This window comes from Haliotis rufescens, unplaced genomic scaffold (assembly GCF_023055435.1).
Source record: "Haliotis rufescens isolate VD_foot unplaced genomic scaffold, xgHalRufe1.0.p SCAF_56, whole genome shotgun sequence".
Taxonomy (NCBI): Eukaryota; Metazoa; Mollusca; class Gastropoda; order Lepetellida; family Haliotidae; genus Haliotis; species Haliotis rufescens.
Window position 1 is genome coordinate 981657 of NW_025964290.1, and position 18031 is coordinate 999687.

The window sequence follows — 18031 nt, forward strand, 5'->3', positions numbered from 1 at the left end:
TACGTGTTTGATGGAGAGTAGACACGGTCTGGTTAACGTTGTGGTTGACGCCCTCTCACACCTACACATACAATACGTGTTTGATGGAGAGTAGACACTGTCTAGTTAACGCTGTGCTTGACGCCCTCTCACACCTACACATACAATACGTGTTTCATGGAAAGTAGAGACGGTGTAGTAAACGCTGTGGTTGATCCACTGTCACACCTACACATACAATCCGTGTTTGATAGAGAGTAGACGCGGTCTAGTTAACGCTGTGGTTGGTCCCCTCTCACACCTACACATACAATACCTGTTTGATAGAGAGTAGACACGGTCTAGTTAACGCTGTGGTTGACCCCCTCCCACACCTACACATACAATACGTGTTTGATAGAGAATAGACACGGTCTAGTTAACACTGTGGTTGACGCCCTCTCACACCTACACATACAATACGTGTTTGATAGAGAGTAGACACGGTCTAGTTAACGCTGTGGTTGACGCCCTCTCACACCTACACATACAATACCTGTTTGATAGAGAGTAGACACGGTCTAGTTAACGCTGTGGTTGACCCCCTCCCACACCTACACATGCAATACGTGTTTGATAGAGAATAGACACGGTCTAGTTAACGCTGTGGTTGACGCCCTCTCACACCTACACATACAATACGTGTTTGATAGAGAGTAGACACGGTCTAGTGAACGCTGTGGTTGATCCCTTTTCACACCTACAAATACAATACCTGTTTGATAGAGAGTAGACACGGTCTAGTTAACGCTGTGGTTGGTCCCCTCCCACAACTAAACATACAATACCTGTTTGATAGAGAGTAGACACGGTCTAGTTAACGCTGTGGTTGACGCCCTCTCACACCTACACATACAATACCTGTTTGATAGAGAGTAGACACGGTCTAGTTAACGCTGTGGTTGACCCCCTCCCACACCTACACATACAATACGTGTTTGATAGAGAATAGACACGGTCTAGTTAACGCTGTGGTTGACGCCCTCTCACACCTACACATACAATACCTGTTTGATAGAGAGTAGACACGGTCTAGTTAACGCTGTGGTTGACCCCCTCTCACACCTACACATGCAATACGTGTTTGATAGAGAATAGACACGGTCTAGTTAACGCTGTGGTTGACGCCCTTTCACACCTACACATACAATACGTGTTTGATAGAGAGTAGACACGGTCTAGTGAACGCTGTGGTTGATCCCTTCTCACACCTACAAATACAATACCTGTTTGATAGAGAGTAGACACGGTGTAGTTAACGCTGTGGTTGGTCCCCTCTCACTCCTACACATACAATACGTGTTTGATAGAGAGTAGACACGGTCTAGTTAACGCTGTGGTTGACACCCTCTCACACCTTCACATACAATACCTGTTTGATAGAGAGTAGACACGGTCTAGTTAACGCTGTGGTTGACACCCTCTCACACCTACAAATACAATACCTGTTTAATAGAGAGTAGACACGGTCTAGTTAAGGCTGTGGTTGACACCCTCTCACACCTACACATACAATACCTGTTTGATAGAGAGTAGACACGGTCTAGTTAACGCTGTGGTTGACACCCTCTCACACCTACACATACAATACCTGTTTGATAGAGAGTAGACACGGTCTAGTTAACGCTGTGGTTGACACCCTCTCACACCTACAAATACAATACCTGTTTGATAGAGAGTAGACACGGTCTAGTTAACGCTGTGGTTGGTCCCCTCTCATTCCTACACATACAATACGTGTTTGATGGGGAGTAGACACGGTCTAGTTAACGCTGTGGTTGACACCCTCTCACACCTACACATACAATACCTGTTTCATACAGAGTAGACACGGTCTAGTTAACGCTGTCATTCACACTCTCACACCTACCCATACTATACGTTTTTGATAGAGAGTAGACACGGTCTAGTTAACACTGGGGTTGACGCTCTCTCACACCTACCCATACAATACGTGTTTGATGGAGAGTAGACACGGTCTAGTTAACGCTGTGGTTGACACCCTCTCACACCTACACATAGAATACCTGTTTCATACAGAGTAGACACGGTCTAGTTAACCCTGTCATTCACCCTCTCACACCTACACATACAATACGTTTTTGACAGAGAGTAGACCCGGTCTAGTTAACGCTTGGGTTGACCCCCTCTCACACCTACACATACAATACGTGTTTGATAGAGAGTAGACGCGGTCTAGTTAACGCTGGGGTTGACCCCCTCTCACACCTACACATACAATACGTGTTTGATAGAGAGTAGACACGGCCTAGTTAACGCCTGGGTTGACCCCCTCTCACACCTACACATACAATACGTTTTTGATAGAGAGTAGACACGGTCTAGTTAACGCAGTGGTTGACCCCCTCTCACACCTGCACATACAATACCTGTTTCATACAGAGTAGACACGGTCTAGTTAACGCTGTGGTTGACACCCTCTCACACCTACACATACAATACCTGTTTGATAGAGAGTAGACACGGTCTAGTTAACGCTGTGGTTGACACCCTCTCACACCTACAAATACAATACCTGTTTGATAGAGAGTAGACACGGTCTAGTTAACGCTGTGGTTGGTCCCCTCTCATTCCTACACATACAATACGTGTTTGATGGGGAGTAGACACGGTCTAGTTAACGCTGTGGTTGACACCCTCTCACACCTACACATACAATACCTGTTTCATACAGAGTAGACACGGTCTAGTTAACGCTGTCATTCACACTCTCACACCTACCCATACTATACGTTTTTGATAGAGAGTAGACACGGTCTAGTTAACACTGGGGTTGACGCTCTCTCACACCTACCCATACAATACGTGTTTGATGGAGAGTAGACACGGTCTAGTTAACGCTGTGGTTGACACCCTCTCACACCTACACATAGAATACCTGTTTCATACAGAGTAGACACGGTCTAGTTAACCCTGTCATTCACCCTCTCACACCTACACATACAATACGTTTTTGACAGAGAGTAGACCCGGTCTAGTTAACGCTTGGGTTGACCCCCTCTCACACCTACACATACAATACGTGTTTGATAGAGAGTAGACGCGGTCTAGTTAACGCTGGGGTTGACCCCCTCTCACACCTACACATACAATACGTGTTTGATAGAGAGTAGACACGGCCTAGTTAACGCCTGGGTTGACCCCCTCTCACACCTACACATACAATACGTTTTTGATAGAGAGTAGACACGGTCTAGTTAACGCAGTGGTTGACCCCCTCTCACACCTGCACATACAATACCTGTTTCATACAGAGTAGACACGGTCTAGTTAACGCTGTGGTTGACCCCCTCTCACACCTACACATACAATACCTGTTTGATAGAGAGTAGACACGGTGTAGTTAACGCTGTGGTTGATCCCCTCCCACACCTACACATACAATACCTGTTTGATAGAGAGTAGACACGGTCTAGTTAACGCTGTCATTCACCCCCTCTCACACCTACACATACAATACCTGTTTGATAGAGAGTAGACACGGTCTACTTAACGCTGTGGTTGATCCCCTCCCACACCTACACATAAAATACGTGTTTGATAGAGAATAGACACAGGCTAGTTAACGCTGTGGTTGACGCCCTCTCACACCTACACATGCAATACGTGTTTGATAGAGAGTAGACACGGTCTAGTTAACGCTGTGGTTGGTCCCCTCTCACACCTGCACATACAATACGTGTTTGATAGAGAGTAGACACGGTCTAGTTAGCGCTGTGGTTGATCCCTTCTCACACCTACACATACAATACGTGTTTGATAGGGAGTTGACACGGTCTAGTTAAAGCTGTGGTTGGCCCCCTCTCATTCCTACACATACAATACGTGTTTGATGGAGAGTAGACACAGGCTAGTTAACGCTGTGGTTGACGCCCTCTCACACCTACACATACAATACGTGTTTCATTGAAAGTAGAGACGGTCTAGTTAACGCTGTGATTGGTCCCCTCTCACACCTACACATACAATACGTGTTTGATAGGGAGTAGACGCGTTCTAGTTAACGCTGTGGTTGACCCCCTCTCACACCTACACATACAATACCTGTTTGATAGAGAGTAGACGGGGTATAGTTAACGCTGTGGTTGGTCCCCTCTCACACCTACACATACAATACCTGTTTGATAGAGAGTAGACGGGGTATAGTTAACGCTGTGGTTCGTCCCCTCTCACACCTACACATACAATACGTGTTTGATAGAGAGTAGACACGTTCTAGTTAACGCTGTGGTTGACCCCCTCTCACACCTACACATACAATACCCGTTTCAAACAGAGTAGACACGGTCTAGTTAACGCTGTGGTTGGTCCCCTCTCACACCTACACATACAATACGTGTTTGATAGAGAGTAGACACGGTCTAGTTAACGCTGTCATTCACCCCCTCTCACACCTACACATACAATACCTCTTTGATAGAGAGTAGACACGTTCTAGTTAACGCTGTGGTTGACCCCCTCTCACACCTACACATACAATACCCGTTTCATACAGAGTAGACACGGTCTAGTTAACGCTGTGGTTGGTCCCCTCTCACACCTACACATACAATACCTCTTTGATAGAGAGTAGACACGGTCTAGTTAACGCTGTGGTTGATCCCCTCTCACACCTATACATACAGTACGTGTTCGATAGGGAGTACACACGGTCTAGTTAACGCTGTCATTCACCCCCTCTCACACCTACACATACAATACCTCTTTGATAGAGAGTAGACACGGTCTAGTTAACGCTGTGGTTGATCCCCTCTCACACCTATACATACAATAAGTGTTTGATAGGGAGTACACACGGTCTAGTTACCGCTGTCATTCACCCCCTCTCACACCTACACATACAATACCTCTTTGATAGAGAGTAGACACGGTCTAGTTAACGCTGTGGTTGATCCCCTCTCACACCTATACATACAATACGTGTTCGATAGGGAGTACACACGGTCTAGTTAACGCTGTCATTCACCCCCTCTCACACCTACACATACAATACCTCTTTGATAGAGAGTAGACACGGTCTAGTTAACGCTGTGGTTGATCCCCTCTCACACCTATACATACAATACGTGTTCGATAGGGAGTACACACGGTCTAGTTAACGCTGTCATTCACCCCCTCTCACACCTACACATACAATACCTGTTTGATAGAGAGTAGACACGGTCTAGTTAACGCTGTGGTTGACGCCCTCTCACACCTACACATACAATACGTGTTTGATAGAGAGTAGACACGGTCTAGTTAACGCTGTGGTTGACGCCCTCTCACACCTACACATACAATACCTGTTTGATAGAGAGTAGACACGGTCTAGTTAACGCTGTGGTTGACGCCCTCTCACACCTACACATACAATACGTGTTTGATAGAGAGTCGACACGGTCTAGTGAACGTTGTGGTTGATCCCTTCTCACACCTACAAATACAATACCTGTTTGATAGACAGTAGACACGGTCTAGTTAACGCTGTGGTTGGTCCCCTCCCACAACTAAACATACAATACGTGTATGATAGAGAGTAGACACGGTCTAGTTCACGCTGTGGTTGACGCCCTCTCACACCTACACATACAATACGTGTTTGATAGAGAGTAGACACGGTCTAGTTAACGCTGTGGTTGACCCCCTCCCACACCTACACATACAATACGTGTTTGATAGAGAATAGACACGGTCTAGTTAACGCTGTGGTTGACACCCTCTCACACCTACACATACAATACCTGTTTGATAGAGAGTAGACACGGTCTAGTTAACGCTGTGGTTGACCCCCTCCCACACCTACACATGCAATACGTGTTTGATAGAGAATAGACACAGTCTAGTTAACGCTGTGGTTGACGCCCTCTCACACCTACACATACAATACGTGTTTGATAGAGAGTAGACACGGTCTAGTGAACGCTGTGGTTGATCCCTTCTCACACCTACAAATACAATACCTGTTTGATAGAGAGTAGACACGGTGTAGTTAACGCTGTGGTTGGTCCCCTCTCACTCCTACACATACAATACGTGTTTGATAGAGAGTAGACACGGTCTAGTTAACGCTGTGGTTGACACCCTCTCACACCTTCACATACAATACCTGTTTGATAGAGAGTAGACACGGTCTAGTTAACGCTGTGGTTGACACCCTCTCACACCTACATATACAATACCTGTTTAATAGAGAGTAGACACGGTCTAGTTAAGGCTGTGGTTGACACCCTCTCACACCTACACATACAATACCTGTTTGATAGAGAGTAGACACGGTCTAGTTAACGCTGTGGTTGACACCCTCTCGCACCTACACATACAATACCTGTTTGATAGAGAGTAGACACGGTCTAGTTAACGCTGTGGTTGACACCCTCTCACACCTACAAATACAATACCTGTTTGATAGAGAGTAGACACGGTCTAGTTAACGCTGTGGTTGGTCCCCTCTCATTCCTACACATACAATACGTGTTTGATAGAGAGTAGACACGGTCTATTGAACGCTGTGGTGTACGCCCTCTCACACCTACACATACAATACGTGTTTGATAGAGAGTAGACACGGTCTAGTTAACGCTGTGGTTGATCCACTCTCACACCTACATATACAAGACGTGTTTGATGGAGAGTAGACACTGTCTAGTTAACGCTGTGGTTGACGCCCTCTCACACCTACACATACAATACGTGTTTGATAGAGAGTAGACACGGTCTAGTTAACGCTGTGGTTGGTCCCCTCTCACACCTACACATACATTACGTGTTTGATACAGAGTAGACACGGCCTAGTGAACGCTGTCATTCACCCTCTCACACCTACCCATACTATACGTTTTTGATAGAGAGTAGACACGGTCTAGTTAACACTTGGGTTGACGCCTTCTCACACCTACACATACAATACGTGTTTGATAGAGCGTAGACACGCTCTAGTTAACGCTGTGGTTGACACCCTCTCACACATATACATACAATACGTGTTCGATAGGGAGTACACACGGTCTAGTTAACGCTGTCATTCACCCCCTCTCACACCTACACATACAATACCTCTTTGATAGAGAGTAGACACGGTCTAGTTAACGCTGTGGTTGATCCCCTCTCACACCTATACATACAATACGTGTTCGATAGGGAGTACACACGGTCTAGTTAACGCTGTCATTCACCCCCTCTCACACCTACACATACAATACCTGTTTGATAGAGAGTAGACACGGTCTAGTTAACGCTGTGGTTGACGGCCTCTCACACCTACACATACAATACGTGTTTGATAGAGAGTAGACACGGTCTAGTTAACGCTGTGGTTGACGCCCTCTCACACCTACACATACAATACCTGTTTGATAGAGAGTAGACACGGTCTGGTTAACGCTGTGGTTGACGCCCTCTCACACCTACACATACAATACGTGTTTGATAGAGAGTAGACACGGTCTAGTGAACGTTGTGGTTGATCCCTTCTCACACCTACAAATACAATACCTGTTTGATAGAGAGTAGACACGGTCTAGTTAACGCTGTGGTTGGTCCCCTCCCACAACTAAACATACAATACGTGTATGATAGAGAGTAGACACGGTCTAGTTCACGCTGTGGTTGACGCCCTCTCACACCTACACATACAATACGTGTTTGATAGAGAGTAGACACGGTCTAGTTAACGCTGTGGTTGACACCCTCTCACACCTACACATACAATACCTGTTTGATAGAGAGTAGACACGGTCTAGTTAACGCTGTGGTTGACCCCCTCCCACACCTACACATGCAATACGTGTTTGATAGAGAATAGACACAGTCTAGTTAACGCTGTGGTTGACGCCCTCTCACACCTACACATACAATACGTGTTTGATAGAGAGTAGACACGGTCTAGTGAGCGCTGTGGTTGATCCCTTCTCACACCTACAAATACAATACCTGTTTGATAGAGAGTAGACACGGTGTAGTTAACGCTGTGGTTGGTCCCCTCTCACTCCTACACATACAATACGTGTTTGATAGAGAGTAGACACGGTCTAGTTAACGCTGTGGTTGACACCCTCTCACACCTTCACATACAATACCTGTTTGATAGAGAGTAGACACGGTCTAGTTAACGCTGTGGTTGACACCCTCTCACACCTACATATACAATACCTGTTTAATAGAGAGTAGACACGGTCTAGTTAAGGCTGTGGTTGACACCCTCTCACACCTACACATACAATACCTGTTTGATAGAGAGTAGACACGGTCTAGTTAACGCTGTGGTTTACACCCTCTCGCACCTACACATACAATACCTGTTTGATAGAGAGTAGACACGGTCTAGTTAACGCTGTGGTTGACACCCTCTCACACCTACAAATACAATACCTGTTTGATAGAGAGTAGACACGGTCTAGTTAACGCTGTGGTTGGTCCCCTCTCATTCCTACACATACAATACGTGTTTGATAGAGAGTAGACACGGTCTATTGAACGCTGTGGTGTACGCCCTCTCACACCTACACATACAATACGTGTTTGATAGAGAGTAGACACGGCCTAGTTAACGCTGTGGTTGATCCACTCTCACACCTACATATACAAGACGTGTTTGATGGAGAGTAGACACTGTCTAGTTAACGCTGTGGTTGACGCCCTCTCACACCTACACATACAATACGTGTTTGATAGAGAGTAGACACGGTCTAGTTAACGCTGTGGTTGGTCCCCTCTCACACCTACACATACATTACGTGTTTGATACAGAGTAGACACGGCCTAGTGAACGCTGTCATTCACCCTCTCACACCTACCCATACTATACGTTTTTGATAGAGAGTAGACACGGTCTAGTTAACACTTGGGTTGACGCCTTCTCACACCTACACATACAATACGTGTTTGATAGAGCGTAGACACGCTCTAGTTAACGCTGTGGTTGACACCCTCTCACACCTACACATACAATACGTGTTTGATAGAGAGTAGACACGGTCTAGTTAACACTGGGGTTGACGCCCTCTCACACCTACACATACCATACGTGTTTGATAGAGAGTAGACACGGTCTAGTTAACGCTGTGGTTGACACCCTCTCACACCTACACATACAATACCTGTTTCATACAGAGTAGACACGGTCTAGTTAACGCTGTCATTCACACTCTCACACCTACCCATACTATACGTTTTTGATAGAGAGTAGACACGGTCTAGTTAACACTGGGGTTGACGCTCTCTCACACCTACCCATACAATACGTGTTTGATGGAGAGTAGACACGGTCTAGTTAACGCTGTGGTTGACACCCTCTCACACATACACATAGAATACCTGTTTCATACAGAGTAGACACGGTCTAGTTAACCCTGTCATTCACCCTCTCACACCTACACATACAATACGTGTTTGATAGAGAGTAGACACGGTCTAGTTAACGCTGTGGTTGACCCCCTCTCACACCTTCACATACAATACCTGTTTGATAGAGAGTAGACACAGTCTAGTTAACGCTGTGGTTGGCCCCCTCTCACACCTACGCATACAATACGTGTTTGATAGAGAGTAGACACGGTCTAGTTAACGCTGTGGTTGGCCCCCTCTCACACCTTCACATACAATACCTGTTTGATAGAGAGTAGACACAGTCTAGTTAACGCTGAGGTTGACACCCTCTCACACCTACACATACAATACCTGTTTCATACAGAGTAGACACGGTCTAGTTAACGCTGTCATTCACCCTCTCACACCTACACATACAATACGTGTTTGATAGAGAGTCGACACGATCTAGTTAACGCTGTGGTTGACCCCCTCTCACACCTTCACATACAATACCTGTTTGATAGAGAGTAGACACAGTCTAGTTAACGCTGTGGTTGGCCCCCTCTCACACCTACGCATACAATACGTGTTTGATAGAGAGTAGACACGGTCTAGTTAACGCTGTGGTTGGCCCCCTCTCACACCTTCACATACAATACCTGTTTGATAGAGAGTAGACACAGTCTAGTTAACGCTGTGGTTGACCCCCTCTCATACCTTCACATACAATACCTGTTTGATAGAGAGTAGACACAGTCTAGTTAACGCTGTGGTTGACCCCCTCTCACACCTACACATACAATACGTGTTTGATAGAGAGTAGACGCGGTCTAGCTAACGCTGTGGTTGGCCCCCTCTCACACCTACACATACAATACGTGTTTGATAGAGAGTAGACACGGTCTAGTTAACGTTGTGGTTGACCCCCTCTCACACCTACAGATACAATACCTGTTTGATAGAGAGTAGACACAGTCTAGTTAACGCTGTGGTTGACCCCCTCTCACACCTACACATACAATACGTGTTTGATAGAGAGTAGACTAGGTCTAGTTAACGTTGTGGTTGACCCCCTCTCACACCTACACATACAATACCTGTTTGATAGAGAGTAGACACAGTCTAGTTAACGCTGTGGTTGACCCCCTCTCACACCTACACATACAATACGTGTTTCATACAGAGTAGACACGGTCTAGTTAACGCTGTGGTTGACCCCCTCTCACACCTACACATACAATACGTGTTTGATAGAGAGTAGACACAGTCTAGTTAACGCTGTGGTTGACCCCCTCTCACACCTACACATACAATACGTGTTTCATACAGAGTAGACACGGTCTAGTTAACGCTGTGGTTGACCCCCTCTCACACCTACACATACAATACGTGTTTGATAGAGAGTAGACACAGTCTAGTTAACGCTGTGGTTGACGCCCTCTCACACCTACACATACAATACCTGTTTGATACAGAGTAGACACAGTCTAGTTACCGCTGTGGTTGACGCCCTCTCACACCTACACATACAATACCTTTTTCATACAGAGTAGACACAGTCTAGTTAAGGCTGTGGTTGACTCCCTCCCACACCTACACATACATTACCTGTTTGATAGAGAGTAGACACGGTCCGGTCTAGTTAACGCTGGGGTTGACCCCCTCTCCCACCTTCACATACAATACGTGTTTGATAGAGAGTAGACACAGTCTAGTTAACGCTGTGGTTGACGCCCTCTCACTCATACCCATACTATACGTGTTTGATAGTGAGTAGACACAGTCTAGTTAACGCTGTCATTCAACCCCCCCACCCCCTCTCACACCTACACATACAATACGTGTTTGATAGAGAGAAGACACAGTCTAGTTAACGCTGTCATTCACCCCCCCCCCCCCCCCCACCCCCTATCACACCTACACATACAATACGTGTTTGATAGTGAGTAGACACGGTCTAGTTAACGCTGTCATTCAACCCCCCCACCCCCTCTCACACCTACACATACAATACGTGTTTCATACAGAGTAGACACGGTCTAGTTAACGCTGTGGTTGACGCCCTCTCACACCTACCCATACTATACGTGTTTGATAGTGAGTAGACACGGTCTAGTTAACGCTGTCATTCACCCCCCCCCCCCCCCCCCCCCCCACCCCCTATCACACCTACACATACAATACGTGTTTGATAGTGAGTAGACACGGTCTAGTTAACGCTGTCATTCAACCCCCCCACCCCCTCTCACACCTACACATACAATACGTGTTTCATACAGAGTAGACACGGTCTAGTTAACGCTGTGGTTGACCCCCTCTCACACCTACACATACAATACGTGTTTGATAGAGAGTAGACGCGGTCTAGTTAACGCTGTGGTTGACGCCCTCTCACACCTACCCATACTATACGTGTTTGATAGTGAGTAGACACGGTCTAGTTAACGCTGTCATTCACCCCACCCCCCACCCCACCCCCACCCCCTCTCACACATACACATACAATACGTGTTTGATAGAGAGAAGACACAGTCTAGTTAACGCTGTCATTCAACCCCCCCACCCCCTCTCACACCTACACATACAATACCTGTTTGATAGAGAGTAGACACAGTCTAGTTAACGCTGTGGTTGACCCCCTCTCACACCTACACATACAATACGTGTTTCATACAGAGTAGACACGGTCTAGTTAACGCTGTGGTTGACCCCCTCTCACACCTACACATACAATACGTGTTTGATAGAGAGTAGACACAGTCTAGTTAACGCTGTGGTTGACGCCCTCTCACACCTACACATACAATACCTGTTTGATACAGAGTAGACACAGTCTAGTTACCGCTGTGGTTGACGCCCTCTCACACCTACACATACAATACCTTTTTCATACAGAGTAGACACAGTCTAGTTAAGGCTGTGGTTGACTCCCTCCCACATCTACACATACATTACCTGTTTGATAGAGAGTAGACACGGTCCGGTCTAGTTAACGCTGGGGTTGACCCCCTCTCCCACCTTCACATACAATACGTGTTTGATAGAGAGTAGACACAGTCTAGTTAACGCTGTGGTTGACGCCCTCTCACTCATACCCATACTATACGTGTTTGATAGTGAGTAGACACAGTCTAGTTAACGCTGTCATTCAACCCCCCCACCCCCTCTCACACCTACACATACAATACGTGTTTGATAGAGAGAAGACACAGTCTAGTTAACGCTGTCATTCACCCCCCCCCCCCCCCCCCCCCCCCCCACCCCCTATCACACCTACACATACAATACGTGTTTGATAGTGAGTAGACACGGTCTAGTTAACGCTGTCATTCAACCCCCCCACCCCCTCTCACACCTACACATACAATACGTGTTTCATACAGAGTAGACACGGTCTAGTTAACGCTGTGGTTGACGCCCTCTCACACCTACCCATACTATACGTGTTTGATAGTGAGTAGACACGGTCTAGTTAACGCTGTCATTCACCCCCCCCCCCCCCCCCCCCACCCCCTATCACACCTACACATACAATACGTGTTTGATAGTGAGTAGACACGGTCTAGTTAACGCTGTCATTCAACCCCCCCACCCCCTCTCACACCTACACATACAATACGTGTTTCATACAGAGTAGACACGGTCTAGTTAACGCTGTGGTTGACCCCCTCTCACACCTACACATACAATACGTGTTTGATAGAGAGTAGACGCGGTCTAGTTAACGCTGTGGTTGACGCCCTCTCACACCTACCCATACTATACGTGTTTGATAGTGAGTAGACACGGTCTAGTTAACGCTGTCATTCACCCCACCCCCCACCCCACCCCCACCCCCTCTCACACATACACATACAATACGTGTTTGATAGAGAGAAGACACAGTCTAGTTAACGCTGTCATTCAACCCCCCCACCCCCTCTCACACCTACACATACAATACGTGTTTGATAGAGAGTAGACACGGTCTAGTTAACGCTGTGGTTGACCCCCTCTCACACCTACACATACAATACCTGTTTGATAGAGAGTAGACGCGGTCTAGTTAACGCTGTGGTTGACCCCCTCTCACACCTACACATACAATACGTGTTTGATAGAGAGTAGACGCGGTCTAGTTAACGCTGTGGTTGACCCCCTCTCACACCTATACATACAATACCTGTTTGATAGAGAGTAGACGCGTTCTAGTTAACGCTGTGGTTGACCCCCTCTCACACCTACACATACAATACGTGTTTGATAGGGAGTAGACACGGTTTAGTTGACGCTGTGGTTGACCCCTTCTCACACCTATACATACAATACGTGTTTGATAGAGAGTAGACACGGTCTAGTTAACGCTGTGGTTGACCCCCTCTCACACCTATACATAAAATACGTGTTTGATAGAGAGTAGACACGGTCTAGTTAACTCTCACAGTCATACCCTTTCACACCTTAACAAGTATTTCCGTGATGGTAGTTCGTAGTGGGAGGACATAAACACTATACCCTCCTTACATATCAACTTCCTTGATCGGTCTCTGGGGAATACGTTCACAATAAGCACTCATTTACATGACGCACAGGTATTCAATAATGATTTATTCATGTTTGTAAATATTAAAAATACATTCACTAAACTGTCTGATTATAAACTCTTTCATGAATATGTCAAAATATGTTTGTCAATTTATACCATTGGAAACATTTGAAGGGACTAACATAGTTTCTTCAAAACGTGCTTTTCAAATTTGACTACCCATGTGTGGTCTTTGTGTGGACGTGAATGAGTGCACTGTCGATATCATACTGTACATCATGACGTGAATGAGTGCACTGTCGATATCATACTGTACATCATGACGTGAATGAGAGCACTGTCGATATCATACTGTACATCATGACGTGAATGAGTGCACTGTCGATATCATACTGTACACCATGACGTGAATGAGAGCACTGTCGATATCATACTGCATATCATGACGTGAATGAGAGCACTGTCGATATCATACTGTACATCATGACGTGAATGAGAGCACTGTCGATATCATACTGTACACCATGACGTGAATGAGAGCACTGTCGATATCATACTGCATATCATGACGTGAATGAGAGCACTGTCGATATCATACTGTACATCATGACGTGAATGAGAGCACTGTCGATATCATACTGTACATCATGACGTGAATGAGAGCACTGTCGATACCATACTGTACATCATGACGTGAATGAGAGCACTGTCGATATCAAACTGTACACCATGACGTGAATGAGTGCACTGTCGATATCATACTGTACACCATGACGTGAATGAGAGCACTGTCGATATCATACTGCACATCATGACGTGAATGAGAGCACTGTCGATATCAAACTGTACACCATGACGTGAATGAGAGCACTGTCGATATCATACTGCACATCATGACGTGAATGAGAGCACTGTCGATATCATACTGTACACCATGACGTGAATGAGAGCACTGTCGATATCATACCGTGCACCATGACGTGAAAGAGAGCACGCAATTAATACCCAAAACAAAGCGAGATTTCCTTGTTTGTATTTACGTTGTGACGCATCATTACTTGTGGACATATTGTCGTTAAGTATCACGTCAGAGTCACTGCACGTGCGGGAAACAAGGACATCAATCAACCTCCAGCTCCTACCCGCCTTTGGATTCTATTACCAGATGATGTTAACCATTCTAGCGCTAGTTTTAAAACAAGCATTGAATACTTCTGAAACACCGCTATCCCACGTGGTGAAAGTGCCCGGTAAGTAACAGCAGTCATGGTGAATATATCACACTGCTCATGAATATTGCTAAAAGCGGCGTAAAACCATACTCACTCACTCACTTTGTCGGTTGACGAGAATAGGACTTATATTGGAAGTTCCTGCTCTTAATTCCCTGGAAGTTGAATTATTTGTGGGAAGGTGCAAAGTAAAGTTTGTGAACCATATGCTGCTATAACACTGTAACATATTAAGGAAGTCTTGATGTTGTTATTTTCATTTTAGTTCTGAAATTTCAAAGTATTGGAAACTGGCATTAATTTCATGACATTTCAGGCAAAGGCTTGGCACTGGTGATGCATTAATGTCATGATATGCAGTACATCAATCTATCAGATCAGTGCAATGTACACATAGAAAATGTCAAAGCCTCACACATGACAAAATTACAATGACCAGATGGACACGAGACCATGGAGCTCCTTGCTGTGTCAGAAAATTTACACGCGGTGACAAGAGTTCCAAAGATCAGCACCTCCAAAGCATGGCTCGTAAGAGACGCACACGATGTTAAGATTACGCCTTGTTTCTCTTGCGAGGGGGCTTCCTTCTGTTCAGTCTACTTCTGGATGGACTCCTGCACACGCAGCCATTCTGAAACCGCCTCACAACCCGCCTGTAGCATCCCCTTGCCTCGACCAGCTCCAACACAGGCCGATAATAGAATATGGCGGCGCAATGGCCAGTGTATGTTCCCCCGCAGGCAACGCATGCGCATTTCGCCTCTGCGATCAGTTCCGGTACGCGGCCGGAGTCATAGTTGAGTTTGTAGAAGACTGGACAGAGTGGAAATGACCCATTGCCCTTGTCCCGGGCTGTCCGAAGTGATTGTTTGCAACTTCTGGCTCCGTACAAGAGCACCTGTTTCTCTCTACTGATGTCCAAGTCGAGGCCTTCGTGGAACTCCCGCAGCATGTAGAACGACGCTTCCATGGGAGGGGGATCTCGACACGTCTTTACCCTGTGTTGCTTGCCTTGTGTGATGGTGGACGTCCACTGAAGATGATAACAATAATAATAATAATAATAATAATAATAATAATGAGATGAAGCAGAAGAAGACGAAAATATGATTATCTTCATTATCATTACATGAAGAAATGGTTTAATATTAAAACTCAGTAACACACATCATTGATGATACCTACAGCAAATATTGATTATAGTTTTCCTTCAATTTGCCACAGCTTCCGTGGTCTTGTGGTAGAGCGTCCGCCCGGAGTGCAGAAGGGATTCGATCCCCGGCCGCGTCCTACAAATTGACTTTAAAAGTAGGACTTGTATCTTTCCCTGCCTGGCGCTGAACAAGGACTGGTGAGCTCGAAGTCCGTTAACCATGTTTAAGTGGGGTATTCATGTTAAACTGCGGCATGGCACCTCAGTGGGCTAGCACTAAAACATCGGCATCAGTGCGGACTAGTACAAGCAGCCACACACATACTCGCACACACACACACACACACACACACACACACACACACACACACACACACACACACACACACACACACACACACACACACACACACACACACACACACACAAACACACACACACAAACACACACACACACAAACACACACACACACACACACACACACACACACGTGCATGCACGTCGCTATAAAAGTGCAATAATCTTGGATGCGACTTTTAACCCCATTTCACCTCACCTCATTAACTTTGCAGGATTTACTGCCTGACTGTGTTGTTATAAGAACAACTGCATAATCAAAAACAATACATAGAATTGTTGTTTACTTACACCAACGATCGCCATCAAACAGAGGTGTTTAAGTATGGATCGTATATCCAAACACATCGCGACGGCAGCAGTCAATTGCTGTAGAGGTGTAAGTGTTCACGTGGAGTACACACGCCATTATTATAGTTGACACAGAACGGAAGACAGAGTACTGTCTCAATACCCATTCACTGGGCTTTCCAAATCTGAGTATTCAAAATTTCTGTTGCATCATTTTGCAAACAGTTCATGAGTAAGCTATGTTTTCAGTGTCGTGATTAGACACTGAAGTAGCTGGTGGTCTTTGAACCACCCTATACCCTGATCAAGGAAGCAGTGATCGTCTTGACATTTATGCTGTCAAGGTAGGTCGTTGTTTGATCAGGGTTGTGTCCGTCATTAAATGTTGTATTAATGATTCACATGGTTACAAATAATGATCGGTGTGTTCCGTGTCGATGGTGACACATTAGGATGGTTTTGTTCAAACTAATACACGTGCCAGGGCGTCACCCCCATAAAGCAATGACGAATGTGAGAACACTAGAAGAACCGATCGTTCATGTTCCCACGTGTACAGGACGGTTCGGTAGTGTGTCTCTAGGAAGGCCTGGGTTCGTCCCAACACCTGTACCGCGTGTAAAGGGTTAGTGGTTGTTGACGATGTTGTCTACCGCTGGACACACTACAGGGTCAGCTTGTATCGGGTGATTGTGTTAGTGTATCCACTAGCAGCGGCAGATTTGATTTGATTTACCCCTCACTCCCCCAGTCACACCCCCCTCACTCACCAAGCACCTTCTCTCTCACCCAGCCACCTCTACTCACTCACTAACTGCCATCGACCTCACTCACTCACTCACTCACTCACTCACTCACTCACCGAACCACGCCCTTTTATTCCCTCTCTCGCTAAAACCCAGTCTCCAAGTCACCCTTCCGATCTCATTCACTCACCCACCCTTACGGGACGGTCGGGTAGCCTAGTGGTTAAAGCGGTCGCTCGTCACGCCGAAGACCCGGGTTCGATTCCCGATATGGGTACAATGTGTGAAGCTTATTTATTACTTGCCCGTGAAGAGATCACCCGTTTAATAAACATACAGCTTTATTACACATTGTGTAATACCAAAACGCGTGCTTATGTACTCCCGGAACACGTT

At 45.9% G+C, this 18031-nt stretch overlaps 1 protein-coding gene across 1 annotated transcript; it reads right to left on the reverse strand.

Moving 5' to 3' along the window:
- Window positions 1-15575: 15575 nt before the first annotated feature.
- LOC125374386 lies at window positions 15576-16964 on the reverse strand. Its single transcript, XM_048385237.1, has 2 exons — window positions 16890-16964; window positions 15576-16120 (listed from the first exon to the last, which is right to left on the reverse strand). Exons 1-2 carry the CDS (start codon window positions 16944-16946, stop codon window positions 15641-15643), a joined length of 537 nt encoding a protein of 178 aa, XP_048241194.1. The 5' UTR covers window positions 16947-16964; the 3' UTR covers window positions 15576-15640.
- Window positions 16965-18031: the final 1067 nt, after the last annotated feature.

Coding starts and splice junctions, on each gene's coding strand:
- LOC125374386 (XM_048385237.1), bottom strand. CDS start 16,946: ATGTGTTTGGATATACGATCCATACTTAAACACCTCTGTTTGATGGCG. Junction 16,121..16,889: donor GTTTGATGGCGATCGTTGGT/GTAAGTAAACAA, acceptor TATCATCTTCAG/TGGACGTCCACCATCACACA.